The sequence below is a fragment of the Podarcis liolepis genome, assembly GCF_965112155.1.
Source record: "Podarcis liolepis genome assembly, chromosome: 11".
Taxonomy (NCBI): domain Eukaryota; kingdom Metazoa; phylum Chordata; class Lepidosauria; order Squamata; family Lacertidae; genus Podarcis; species Podarcis liolepis.
In genome coordinates this window covers 41,578,976-41,593,342 of record NC_139565.1, presented here as the reverse complement: position 1 = coordinate 41,593,342, position 14,367 = coordinate 41,578,976, and the positions used below count along the sequence as shown (strand labels likewise).

The 14,367-nt window shown below is 45.6% G+C and overlaps 1 protein-coding gene across 7 annotated transcripts in view; it reads right to left on the bottom strand.

Annotated features, from left to right (window-relative positions):
- PDE4D (phosphodiesterase 4D) overlaps positions 1-14,367 on the bottom strand; it is a 624,753-nt gene that overhangs the window by 290,970 nt on the left and 319,416 nt on the right. The window contains exon 1 of one of the 7 annotated variants that reach the window (XM_083465258.1): positions 9,543-13,962. The exons of the other annotated variants lie outside the window; for them this stretch is intronic. Within the exon in view, the coding sequence (XP_083321384.1) occupies positions 9,543-9,595 (53 nt within the window). The 5' untranslated portion in view covers positions 9,596-13,962. Of the gene's footprint in view, positions 1-9,542; positions 13,963-14,367 lie in introns of those variants that run through there. 7 annotated transcript variants of the gene reach the window in all.

Sequence of the window (14,367 nt, the reverse complement as noted above, 5' to 3'; positions counted from 1 at the left end):
ACAAACAAACAAACAAACAAACAAACAAACAAACCAAGTAGCAGGGCAGAGTCAACGCCTGTATCACTGCAGCCTAACTGGACTGGGCAGAGGCAGGGTGAAAGCAAGGATAGGAGAATACTGACAGGAGCAGCAGATTTACTCCACTGCGATGCAAACAGGGCACTACCGCAATGTAGGTTCCACAAGCCTGGAGTTTCCTACCTTTGCTTTACCATACTCTTGTGCAACTCTGTTCTACTTTGCTAGGAGCAGAGTTGTGCTAGGAATGGGCTCGTCCAGCGGCAATGTAAACTCATTCTTTGGACCAAGTTAGTTACGGGCACATATCTGTTGCCCAAATGAAAGTCTTTATAAAGAGAGCAGTGTGTTATTAGGGTTCCTTTCATACAACCCATTCAATGAGCGTTCATCCAAATTTGTTGGCACAAAGCTTGCAGGGTGGTTAGATGACGTTGGCTGCCACTGGACCATTCATTCTGATCTGTTACACAACATTGCCTCAAGCAGGTGTTACTCCACAGCTTCTCAAGCATTGCCCCGTCATCACCGCAAAATTCATGTTGTTAATTCTCATTGCATAACCTGAATTTGCTGATATGCACCTGAATCTCACATGCAAAATAGTTGGGGGGGGGGTTAGTTTGGAAGAACCCTATAAGAAGCATTGGGGAAACAAGTGTTTGCTTGTTGATCCATTGCTGCTGCTGCAGCTAGAAAGCAAATTGTTCTTTAGCTGTCACTGAAAAGATAATAAAAAAATTCCTTCCAGTAGCACCTTAGAGACCTATTGCAGTCATTTAACAGTCATCAACAGGTTTACCACACCTATCAGCCAATCACCCATTCCCACCACCCTTCTGAGTAATACCCCTCTCCACCCTCTCACTATATATAAAGGTCTGGTGACTTCTGTTTCAGTGTATCTGAAGAAGTGTGCATGCACACGAAAGCTCATACCAATAACAAACTTAGTTGGTCTCTAAGGTGCTACTGGAAGGATTTTTTAAATTTTGTTTCAACGATGGCAGACCAACACAGCTACCTACCTGTAAATAGAACTGAAAAGATAGGTTCTTTGAGCAAAATCGAAAGAAAAAAGAACCAGAATTATATCAGAATGGTTATTATTATATTGTGCTCTGTTGCACACAGAAAAGGTGCCGTACTGCATTTGAGCAGTGACCTTAACAGTGCGCGAAGCATATTAAGATTGGTATTGAGCCTCGGGATTACGTACCTTTCCAATTTACTAGCCCCATCTGAAAAGTACTGCATACAAACATTTTTAACCAGCCTAGATTTGGTTTCGTCAAGCCTTTAACGGCTATTTTTATGGACGGGCAAGGTCCAATTCCCAGCCTGAAACAAGGAACTCCTTCGCCCTATCTTGTGTCTGCCAGAGACAGGGTTCAGGCCACGCGCCAGACACCAAACCCTTGTTTCCTGCATAACAAGAACAGCTGGTTAGAGGGGGGGATGGAACTGTGGGCCATGCAAGCCAAAAGGCAGAAATCTTTGGCCAGGGCTCTTTTAGCCAGGTCCTCAAATGCCAAGGAAAAAAGCAATGACACACACTGCTTACTTCCATATAAAGCTTAGTGTTGGGCTAGGAGGTGAGAGACCAGGCTTGTATATGCAGTTTGCAAAAGACCAGCAAGTAAACAGAAGTGATGGCTCAGTTGGTAGAGCATGAGACACTTAATGGCAGGGGTGGGGCCTCACTTTGGGCAAAAGCTTCCACTAGATGACCCCCGTGGGCTCTTCCAACTCTACAATTCTATGATCTCTCACCAAGTAAGCAAATGATTATCAGACTTGGAAAAGCTGGATCAAGTTCATCCATTTTTCTGAAATAATTAAACTGAATAGTTTAAACTGGGTTCTGAACAAATGTGCAATTAATTGGTGCTATTTTGAAATGTATTCTGTTACTATTTTCCTTACTGGGTTGTGCAGTAACTGCACAATCTGCCATTCTGAGTAATGCCTTTTATAGAGTAGAGTGGGAGGCGATGGGGATGAGTCTATGGAACCAACGGGGTGGGGGGTGGCGGCCTGAAAAAGGTCTGGGAACCACTGGTGTAAATCAACCTTGCCTTATTAATGAGCTACTCCCACAGTGGTGCAGTGGAGGGAGGACATGAGGGTGAAACAGGAGCGACATCATCTACATGGGGCTGCACTGGAAGACAACTTGGAAACTTCAGCTGATCTGAAATGCGGCAGCCAGATTACTAGCTGCTTTAAAACAGCTGTAAAACAGCTGCACTGTTTGCCATTTCGTTCCCAGGCCCAATTTAACGTGGTCATGTTGGTGTTTCAATCCATAAATGTCTAAAGGACTTTCTCCTTCCCTACAGACCCTCTTAGCTGCTGAAATTGGCAAAGGGGGTCCTCTTGGTAGTTCCTCCACCCTCAGACGCTTGGGGAGGGAGAAGTGACAGCCGGGAGAGGGCATTCTCTGTGGTGGCCCCCAAACTGGGGAACTCCCTCCCCACAGAGGTCCGCGTGGTACCTTCATTGTACAGCTTCCGGAGAATGCTTAAGATATGCACCTCTTTCCCTCAGCTTTTGACACTTGAGGCATATGTTTTTAGGACCCACCTTGTTTTTCTGTGACTAAGTTGCTTTAAACTGTTTTTTATATTGTGTTTTAATGTTGTAAACCACGCTAGGACCTTGGGGTGAAGGGTGGTTAATAAATAAACAAATAAATCATCCGCCAGAGTAAGCGACAGACTCTCCTTTCTCTAGAAAGTCCTTCGAGATTCACTGTTGTTGTTTATAACAAACTAGCATAGGTGAGCTCAGAGAAGGAAGATAATGATTAAATAGAAGTTGGATGCAGCAGTCTTCAATTCTGGGCTTTCCTCTGGGGTAGAGCTATGGGGGCCATCACAATGAGACCCTGCACTTCAGCATTTACCAGTACACCACTGATCGCCTGCTTGACTGGGCAATTATTTTCATAATTACTATGTTCCACCACCACCACACAACTCCTTTAAAATACACTTTCCTGCTTTTTGAATCCACTGCCTTTTGTCCTATTGTCTATAGCAATTCACTCTAATTTCACTGCTTTCTTCCTTAATAAAAAAATACAGTACTTAGCTGGGGCCAAGGCAGTGTGAAGTAGACCTTTACTAATCCTCATGTCTTGGATACTACTCTGTCTCTCTGTCGTTAATTACAAGGTTTCTCCCCTCTTCTGACTCATAGCTGACTCATGTTCCATTCAATTGACTGGCCATTTTAAGTCCTCCGCCTGTCTCTCCCCATTAGTCTTTAATATTAATTTCCATTTTTCACTTATATTCATTTGTTTTGTCCCAGAATGTGCCAGGATTAGCACTCATCGTTATAAGGTTTTGGCATACTTACAAGCTAACTGTCCACATTAACATGACAATTTGAGGCTCGGAGGTTGATGCAATCCCTCTCAGTGCCATGACATCTGCCGATCTCATGAACACGTTTTCTAAGTTATTCAGAAATGTGCCAAACAGAACAGAACTAAAACTAGGATAACAAAATGCCCTAAGGACCACATTTCCTATTAAGGACCATGCTTCCTATTAATATTTCATTATATCTCTTCTTATAGCAGCCTTTTCAGCCAACATTTTCAGGAGAGTGTTTTACAAATATGCCCATCAATGTGAATGCCAAGTGAAAGACTGTCAAACGTCTTGCTAACAATACATGATAACTATTGTATTATTCATATGAATGAAACCAATTCTCTAACACACCTGCACATTGTCTTGCTACTGATGCTTGGAAACCATGCCCTTCCTCTGTGCATAATGGAAGCATAGTGGGGGACATTAAAAAAAAAAAGTGCAGTCATCACCATGTCCTAGTAGCAACAAAGTTTTGTGCAAAAACATAAGAACGTAAGAAGCAGCAGCTGGATCAGGCTGATCTAGTCCAGCATCCTGTTTTCGCAGTGGCCATGTGGATGCCTGTGGGAAACCTGATTGCAGGACCCAAGCGCAAGAGCACTCTCCCCTGCTGTGGTTTCCAGAAACTGGCATTCAGATGCATTGCTGCCTCCAGCTGTGGTTGGCATGGCTGGCATCCATCTGTCTCAAAAGACAATGGAGTGTGCCTCCAGGGATGAAGTCAAACTGCTGCATTAGCAGCACCAAAGACCAGGTTGCAAGCCTGGGCAGTGTGTATGGAGATCCTGGGCTGCCCAGACAACAAGACCCTCCTCTCTGATGTGGTCCAAAGCAAAGCAGAGCAATGCATTTGGCACCAGGAGTTGCCAGAAGGAGGCGTACATGGCACCATCCATCTGTCTTACGGACTCCACTGCAGATTTGTGTAGTGTTTAGTAGCCATCAATAGCTCTCTCTTCCATGAAATTGTCTGAACTGTCTCCCCGGGAACAAGTTTCATAGTTTCACCATTTGTTGTGTGAACAAGCACTTTCTTTTATCCATCTTGAATCTTCCAACAATCCTTTGAGCATAAGCAAACCAACCTATTCTGAGTTTTAAAAACAAAACTAAACCCAGGTATAGTATTAAACTGGCCAACATACCAAAGTGGGCCATGATCTTAAGCTACACATCCCAACACTTTATCAAGTCCACGCTAGAGGATGTTCATGCTCAGAAGAATAGCTGGAGTGTGTCTGTTCCATCCCAGACTCCCTATGACAGGAGGTGAATCAGCCAAAAGACACCTCCTGGCAAGGCAAGGCCATGTGGTCAGGGTCCTGGTGACCAGAGTCCATGCCTAGCCAACTCAGAGGCTTCATACTGTCCACCAACAGTACAGCACGATGCTGCACATTTTTAGTTTCTGTTATGCCTCAAGGAGAAACAAAGGAACATATGAAGTTGCCTTGCTCCATATTGGACTAGTTTGTCCGTCCAACCTAGTACAGCTTACTCAAGTATACCTTCTTCCAGTAAACATTTTTCAGTTGGACATGCCAGGAATCAAACCTAGGACCTTTCACACACACAAGGGACATGCTCTGCTGCTGAGCCTAAGGACTTGTGTAGCTCACAAGGCTGCACCTCAGACAAGGCGGTTTCGACTTAAAGCTCTACAGAGTCCCAGATGTGTAAACCCGGTGAATTGTGAACTGCACATTCTTACTGCATTTCCCCCCTAAAAGCTGTACAAGATACATAGAATGTTTTTATTCACTGTCCTGCGGGAAGAACAAACAATTACATCCACAACCACAAAGTATTACAACCTACCTTCTATATTAAGAACCAGGAAAAGACCTACAATCCTTATCTGACTATAAGGTAGATCCTGTAATTAAGCAGCATGCTTATTTTTATTTGATTTGGTATTAACATAAGGCTGCATGAGGAAATCCAGTCAATAAGCTGTTAGTTTTGAAGGTGTTGGAAATAAAGAATATATATATATGCTGAACATCCTTCACAAATGCATTCTAATCTCAACAGAGTTTATCCCAGTAAAAACAGTGTTCTTCCTTACTACTAAAAATCCACCAAGAAACACAGCCTTTTCTTTATGGAAGGGGTAGGGAACCAGATGTTGCTGGACTAAAGTACCATCAATCCCGGACCACTGGCCATGCTGGCTGGAGCTGACAGGAGCTGAAGTCTAACAACACCTGGAGGGCCGGAGGTTCCCCATCCCAGCCTTGCGATGTCATCCCAAACCATCAGTGCCAGTTCCAGGTTTTGATGGAGTTGGCCCCCCCGAGTGCAACCCACCCCCAACCACAAAAGTTGCCTCTTTCTCTTGGACTCAATCTGCACAACCTTCCAGAGGGAGAGGTAAAGGGAGCAAAGAGGTTTCTGCTCCTCTTATTGCCAGATCACTCAGAAATGGCAAGACCAGGAGTCTCAAGATGGGCAGTGCCCCCAAGGCATCACAGCTGCCCCATGTCAACCAGTTCATTTCTTTGTACCAATTGCTACTAAAGTAATTCTGTCCTTCCACCCATAGAGTCCATTCCTCATTAGGACTCATATTCTAAGAACTATCTTGGAAACATAGAATAGATACTTCTTTAAACCAAGTCAGATCATTAATTCATCGAGGTCAGCACTGCCCATGGTTGACCGGCAGCAGCTCTCCAGAATTTCAGGGGGGAACCCATCCTAGTCCTAGCTGGAAATGTTGGGAGATGGAACCTGGGACCTTTTGCAGGAAAAGCATATTCTCTGCTGCTGAGCTATGACACTTGGATACTGCTAAAAGCGAGTCTGAGCATCCTATATCATTGATACACATATGTGGAGAGCAGACAGAAAAGAGATATTTGAAAGCCACCCTAGCCAATGTTACAAAAAGGCAGAGCGGCCAATGAGCCAGGCTGAGACATGTCTAACCATATCAAGAACCAGCCCTGAAGCATAATTTCCTGAACCAGGAACCACACCTGCCTTCTGCAGGTCAGGATTCAGTTTCAACTTACTGGCCATCATTCAGCCCAACACTGCATCCAGTCCATGACCACCTCACCCTATTTCTGCCAGGAGTGTGTGCAGGAGCCAGGCCCTGTGACCGGTAGGGCTTCGCAGGACTGGGGCTTTCCTAAGTTTGTTCTGAAGAGGAAAGGCACGGCCGCACAGGTGAGGCCGGTTGGTAACTCACAGCACCTGGTGGCAAGAGCTGGGAAGGGATATAAGGTCAGCATTTCTCTTTGGCTCTTTGCCACAGCAACACGCTCCCTGCCTTGGGCTTCTTGACTCCTTGCTTCCTGATCCTCAGACCCTTGGTTTCTTGGCTCCTTGCTTCCTGACCCTCAGACCCTTGGCTTCTTTACTCCCGGCTCTCTGACCCTTGGACCCTTGGCTTCTTGACTCCTGGCTTCTGGACTCCTGTTCCTGCTCCCACCCCACCGTCTTGCCCCCAGTCCTGACGTCCTCCGCCTGTACTTCAACCGCCTGTAAACCAGACCGTGACAATTTCTCTGTTACCTGCCTGTTGATGCCACTGTGCCCCAAATCTCCCCACAAGTTCCTATACATGTTAAACAGAACTGGGGACAGGATGGAGCCTTGAGGCATCTCACCACCTAATAGCCAAGCTGCCAAGATACTGTCAGCAAATATTGCAACGTGAAACTGACCCACAGATACAAGCAAAACCACTTTAACAAAGTGTCCCACTCTCTACTCCCAAGCCACAAATATGAAAAGCACAAACAGGGTCACATTCCTTATCTCTCTTCCAATAAAGTTAACCCATCAATGCCAATCCAATCCCAAACCCAGGCCTGAATCCAGGATCAGAGGCTGAATGCCTATGGAAACCAATCACTTGAAAAACAACATTGAGAGAGGGCTATTGTGCTCATGTCCTGCCTGGGGGCTTTTCCATAGGATGATAGACTTGACATGCCTTTGTCCCAGGGCTCTTCTTTTGCCCTTCTTCAGAGGTATCATGCTTCCAAGCTAATGCCACATAGCTGTTTTCCATTCAGTGCCTGAAGGTGGCTTTGGGATCATTCAGCTAAAGACATGGAACCTGTGACCCTCCAGCTGTTGATGGACTTCAGTTCCCTTCATCCCTGACCACTGACCATGCTGGCTGGGGCTGATGGGAGCTGTAGTTCAACTACCATCATAAGAGCTCCCCATCCCTAAAGGCTAATTCACAGGACCACTGTGGGTCTTATTTTTCAATCCACAAAAACTTTCCTTCCCCTGCAAAGGTTTGAGTGTAGCTTCTTTTCTTTCTTTCTTTCTTTCTTTCTTTCTTTACCCAATGCTTGCTTTATACAGTCTTTGCACATGAATGGGGATGCCAACATGCTACCCCTACCTGTTCTGAACTAGAGCTTTTCCTCCTTTTTAATGGCACACATAAATGGAAAATGGAGAGAGGGGAATTGCACTATCTCTGGAATCCATTGCCTGAAGCTCCATGTTTCACGGTAAGGCAAACCATGGTTTACCAATTTCCCTTTAGGTATGCTGCTTATTTGTAGTAGGACCAGGCCAAAGCACATCCGTCAGAAAGTTTCAGGGGCTTTGTCCAGCCTTTGACTGGATCAATGTCAGGCGTGAGTGGTCTTTTCCATGACGTGTAAATAAATATGTGGTAAGACAGCAACAATTGCAACACTGACCCAGGATGATCCCAAATTGAGCTGATGGTGGCGAGGCCCTGCATCAAATTTCCCACCTGCTTCAGTTTCACACACAAAGAACTTTTATTATCACAGATGGAAAGTTAGAAGGCTGGCAGAAGAAAAATGAAACTCAAATGCAGGGGGATGGGAATAACTTTTAAAATATTGATATTTTAATGACTCATTTACTGATCACATATGCTCTCTTTTATATGTGACAGATTAAAAAAAATGGTATATGTAAGGAAAACTGACATAAGGATGAGGGTGGAAATGTTCACTGGAGAAGAAAAGGAAATTTTGGATTTCTACAGTTACGTGTGATGTTTCGGCGATGCTGATGCTGCCTCCCAATGCCTTTAAATGTATTGCTTCGGTGCTGAGGAGAGCAGTATTCAAGACAAGAAGCATCAATTAATAAAGCTTTTAACCAAGCACCACATTAATTGGGTCGCTTGGAAAAACCCCTCTTCCTGTTACTCCATTATAATCTTCATAATGGATGTGTTACAGCAATCCAAGAGGATCCCTCTCTGCACCACTTTTAAATAAATAACATGGAATCTTGCCATGCCTGACAATGCATAGGTACTAGGACCTTTTGGAAAGCAAGCCTCCTCCCACCACTAAAAAATAAATAAAATCCTAGTCATTCTTTTATCAATCTTCCCATACCTATGCATTATCAGGCATTGTTAAACAGTATGCTCTAGAATAAGCAGATTTGTCCACTTTCTAGAGCATACTGTTTAACAACCGTGTAAGCAAGCCCATCTTATTATATAACAAAATAGAAAGGGTTATATTAAGTCACACTGCCCGGATTGTATAAGGGAGCAAAAAATAATAAAAATATGCAACTAATCCCTGATGTTTCTTTGACGTTGCACACAAAAGAAGGGAGGGGAAAATAGTCCCTTGGCATGCATTTCTTAGAGAAAGCATCATTCGTATTCTGGTGCATACCCTAGCAAAAAGGGGGTGGGGCAGAGGGAGGAGAGGAGGAGGAAAAGCAGAAAGGAAAAGGGAGGAAAAACAGCCCTTTTCACCAAACACCCCTTCACTGGAGCAGGAAAAGACTTGTCTGGAAAAACACTGAACCTAAGAATTGACTTGAAAGAGTTAAAACAAAAACAGAAGTTCTATTTTCTGTTAAAGTCATCAAATTCAACAAGGCGACAGAAAGGGGAGGGAATGTGTTTTCATGGTGCTGGATTAAAGGAAAAACAAGAATGACATCATAAAATGTACACATTCTCCCTGCTGGGTTTCTCTTGTGTTGTAAAACTTGCATGACGTCCCCAGTGTGGGATTTATTTATTTTTAATGCACCTCTCGATTACAGTTCCTCACTTGCCTCGCCATCCCTTGGTGCTAAGGAATCGATTGTCACAGCGTACAGCAAACAAGTATTGGGATAACTCCACACTGAAGTGTGCAGCAGTTTACTCACCATATCCACGAATGCCTCCTGAATGGAAAATTGTTTACATGCATCATGTTCATGGTTCTATCGGCCTCAGTCTTTTCCTTGTCCAAAAGCTTTATCTGTTACGGAATTCATAGATACATTCCGCAACAACTGCAGCATCAGTTAGTGTCATGGGCTATTGCAAAAAAGTATTGTATTCCACATAAGTGAGAATCTCCAGGATTCAAGGGCAGAATTTCCAGAAGGTTTTCTAGCTATGCGTCCATCCATTAATGCAACTCACTAGTATTTCGTTTTTTAAAAATCACAAAAGGAATCATATATGTTTAACAACTTATCCTAAATGAAGGCAACGGTTCCCCTTGATAAATCCCAGGTATAAATTAAAGCATCTTCTTGTGCAGCAGCATTTTAGACAGTAGGAAAAGGTTAGTCAAAAGAGAGTTTCTTGCCATCTGTGCTAGATCAGTTTTTAAGAGGAAATGCAAAACTTCACATGGTTTTGCCATGCTGTCCTTTAGAAACAAGTATTGCTTTTTCTTCCTTCTCAAACACATATTCATCAGTGGTTGCTTTAATTGTGTTTCCTCTCTTTGCAAGAAAGACCAGACAAAGAATGGAAGCTGATCCAATACAGAGCAAACTTTTCATCTGGAAATGTAGGCTCTCCACTCTCTGCCTGATAGGAGGGAGCCTTAAGGAAGTGTGTTATGCTATTTTCCTGCTCCATAAGATAAGACTACAATGAAATACCATTATGCACTGAAGCTGTTGTCAGGATCCCACTCCAAGTTGCCATTTAACCCCATAATAAAGCTGTCTTCTACCTGGAAGAAAAAATGACTAATGCTGCAATACCACACACACTTAGGAGGTAATAAGTCCCATTAAAACCACTGAGGCTTACTTCTGAGTAAACACGCCGACGGTCGTGATGGAAGTGATCGATTCCTTTGCTGCAGAGCCTTGTTTTCTAACTAAATATTCTACTTTGCATTTAAAACTATGTGTGCACCTCCACGTCTTGGCAGAATTAGGCGGAGAGTTTCAAGTCCTCAGTAATCAAAGAATCCCTTCCCTGGAGTTTCTCCTCTTCTTTTTTTCCAGTTTCCCCCCCGCCAGCAATCGGCTTCTCAACACCCGGTTTATTCTCACTCCTGAACGTCTGGCCACATCCTTGGATAGGTAGAGCGTGAAGTTCAGGCAAAGCCAGCCTTAGACCTTCCGGACCAAACGATGCAGCAGGCAGCAGGATGTTGCTGGTCTCCTCCTTCTCCTGCGTCCCCTTCGACCCCCTTTGTCTCCTTTTCTTACGGAAGGGCTCAGGACACTTGCAGGCGAGTCTGTGCCACGAGAATTGTGCAGCAGAATTAGCTCCAGGCTGCAGCGAGCGCGGCTGCCCGACAGAGGATGTGCTCGCGTCAAGGGGCCCCTCTAGGTGGGTTCTCCATCCTGCCACCGCGGCTCCTCTGGCGCTTTTCACCGACGGCTCCGAGAGGGGCGCCGCTCCGTTATAGCAAAAGGTGGGTGGCAGAAAATAGAGCTGTGCCTTTTTAAAAAATATTTAAAAATACACAAAACCCGGCATGCCTACCTTCCAAGCGTCCTGCTGCTTAAAAGCAAGCAAGACGCCAAATATTCCACCAGCCTATTTTGCAAGGTTTGCTTTTTTCTTCTTCTTTTGGAATGACATGACGTTCAACCTCCCTCTTTTGTTTCTCCCCCCCCTCCTCGCTAAGGGGCGGGAGCGGGGCGGGGACGCTCACCAGGTCCACCCGGGCTTTGCATCGCCCAAGCAGCCGCCGTGACGGATCAGGCTCCCCACTCAGCTATTTGGGGAGGAAATCCTGTACGACGAGCGTCACACACAAGGACAACAATCCCATAAACGGCTCGCCCGGTCATAAAAGGCTCCTTGCCGAGGAGTGTCCGCGATAAGAGGCGCCGCGAGCGCGCTCTTTTGGCGCTGCCTATTTCCTCTACGCCGGCGCGCCGGGCTGCTGCGCGCAGCAGCTGCGCGCCTCTCCAAGGAGCCCGCGGCCCTGTGGTCATCGGAGAGCGAGAACCAGGCAGCAAACTATTGGGGACTAAGGGGATCTTGGGGGCGAAGGTGCCTTTGTTAGGAACAAAGCAGCTGCTGCTGCTGCCGATTGGTAGGAGGTAGACCGGGCGCTCTCCTCCTTCCCGCCCCCCACCGGCTGCTGAGACCGGGGCGGCGGGAAGGTAGAAGGGGGTGTGGCGACGGGGCGATTGCCAGGCGAGTCACGCTGCTCCAAGTTTCCTTCTCTCTCTCTCTCCCCCGCTCCCCACCCAGCTGCATTTCCAATACATGACGGGTCAAGCGGGGTGCAGATTGGAGGAGCATGCAGGAATACAGTAGTGAAATAATAAATGCCTCCATGAAAGAAACGTTTGCGATTCAGTTTCCTTTCTCGTTTGAGCTGCAGGCTGGTTGGTTGGTTAAATACCTCGGCAAAGTACATTGAAAGAAAACACGGAATGGAAAAACAAAATGAAAATGAAATGGAAAAGCACAATTTCAGCCGAACGCAGCCTTTGGCCAGTTCCATTCAGAGCCTGCATTCTCTCTCCAAGCTGTTGGTAAAGGCTATGACTCATCTTGCTGTAGAATGTCTTGTACGCCGTGGATGCGACACTATTTTTTTTCTTCCTTTTTCCCCTCCCCCCCCCCCTTTTTTTTTTGACTGAAACGCTGGGATTGCCTAAAAGCGTCTGGGTTCTTGGCGCAGTACAAGAGAGGGAGATTCTGCCCCAAATAACAGTATGCGTAATAAAGAAACGCAGCACGCAGCCACCGGCCGGAGAGTGTAGAAAATATCAATATATACAAACACGCAAGGATGAGTTCACACGTGCCTGGCACTTGGTGGTAAGTGCTGCCCCACTTGGAATGGACTGCCTTGGAAGGCAGCGGACTCCCCTTCATTGGAGGTTTTTAAACAGGTTTCTTTAGCTGTGATTCCTGCCTTGCAGGGGGTTGGACTAGATGACCCCTGGGATCCCTTCCAACTCTATGATCACTGCAGCATGAAGCAATGAATGGGGAAGAACAGGCATGACAGATCATACACCAGAAGCAACATTCTCATTTCATCACACTATGCAACCAAGCTCCTGTGTGTAACCTCCTTCCAGTAACACAGATCCCGGTACAAGTCTGATCAGGATACACAGACAGTGCCAGACAGAGGCAAAGGGGAAAGCACCACGCACATAAGCTGCACTCCTGCCACCCTGGTGGAGGCTGGTGGTACCTTAGGGGAAATGGGGCACGGCCCCACCAACCTCACCCACCTGCCTTCTTACAGCTACTCCAGGAAGTGGCACTGCCTATCAGCTTCCTCCTCCTCAGTCTCTGTGTTGTACAACTAAGCAGGGACAAAACCAGCTGGCTCTCAAGCTGGAATAGCTCAGCTGGTAGAGCATGAGACTCTTAATCTCAGGGCCATGGGTTTGAGCCCCACATAGGGCAAAAAGTTCCTGCATTGCAGGGGGTTGGACTAGATGATTCTCATGGTCCCTTCCAGTTCTACAATTCTGTGATTCTATTATTCTGCCTGCCATTGGCTCTGGCTCCACCTGCTGCTGTGCTCCCTGACATGAAAGTTACTGAGAGATTGGCTTGGCATGTGTCTGTTTGCTCCCTTTTTTGCATTGTCTCTTAGCACATCATTTCTCTCCCCCCCCCCCATGTGTGCATGAATTGGCATGCATGAAAGAGAGGAGGCGGGGAAATAAATAGATGGTGGTACTGTAAGGTCAGGGTTTGGAGACAAAAGTCTAGATCCTCGCTCAGCAGATGAGAAAGAGAGTTTTGCAATAAGTGAAATAACACTTATGGAGCCCTATAACCCACTTAAGACCATTAGGTTCAGAGTCTAAAATTATCTAACAGCACCACTGGAATTGGACCATGGCTGACGTGCTCTGGGATTCACTGCAAAAGATCCCCCAAACTTGTTTTCATGCAAAAACTTCGAGTTGACCATTCTTGCCCACTAAGAAGTGCCCCATATGGTGTTGAATTGTCAAGGCCAAATCAATATCAAGAGATAAGTCCCATGCCAGTGCATAAAGAAAGGAAACAAAACATTCCAACATAGGAGCCTACCAGGTTATTCCAGGTTAAACTACTTGCCCATACAGGTTAAACTATTTGTCCCAGAATTGTCTATTATCTACTCTGACCGTCAGTGTCTCTCTGGGATCTCAATACTTAATAACATTATACAACTCTGTAAGCGAAATAAATGTTTAACATTCATCTGAATTTTAATCTTCTTTATTAGAAAGGGCAGTTGTGAGTATTAAATAAAACAATTCTAAATGGAAAATGTGGTGATGTCTTTGCTAATGCTGAAGGCTTGGTGTTTCATTAGTTGGATTAGCCATATTTTCCATAATTGGAAGTTCTGACATGTCTGCTTTCAGCTTTCCTCAGAGATCAGATTGCTCTGAAGTCAGAAGTCAGGGTTGGATTTGTCCTCCTCTGCCACCGCAGCCCTCATGGCTTAGGAACTGCTTCCCCAACCCCTGATCTTACGTGGTGGTGGGCTGTGTGTGAATAACGCAGCAAGGGAGGCAGAAGCTGTTAGCATACGACAGTCCCATTCCAGCAGTCCTGCTTAAGCAAATACAGTCTTCCCTGCTTCAGACAGTTGCCCTCCATCTCACAGTGAAGGTTGGAGCTAGCATACTTGTTCCCATTGCACCCTGCACATCCTACACCTTCAGACAGCCACAGCTTCCCCCAAAGAGTGCTGGGAATGGTAGTTCATTAAGAGCGCTGAGAGTTGTTAGGTGATGCTTATTCTCCTCAGAGTGT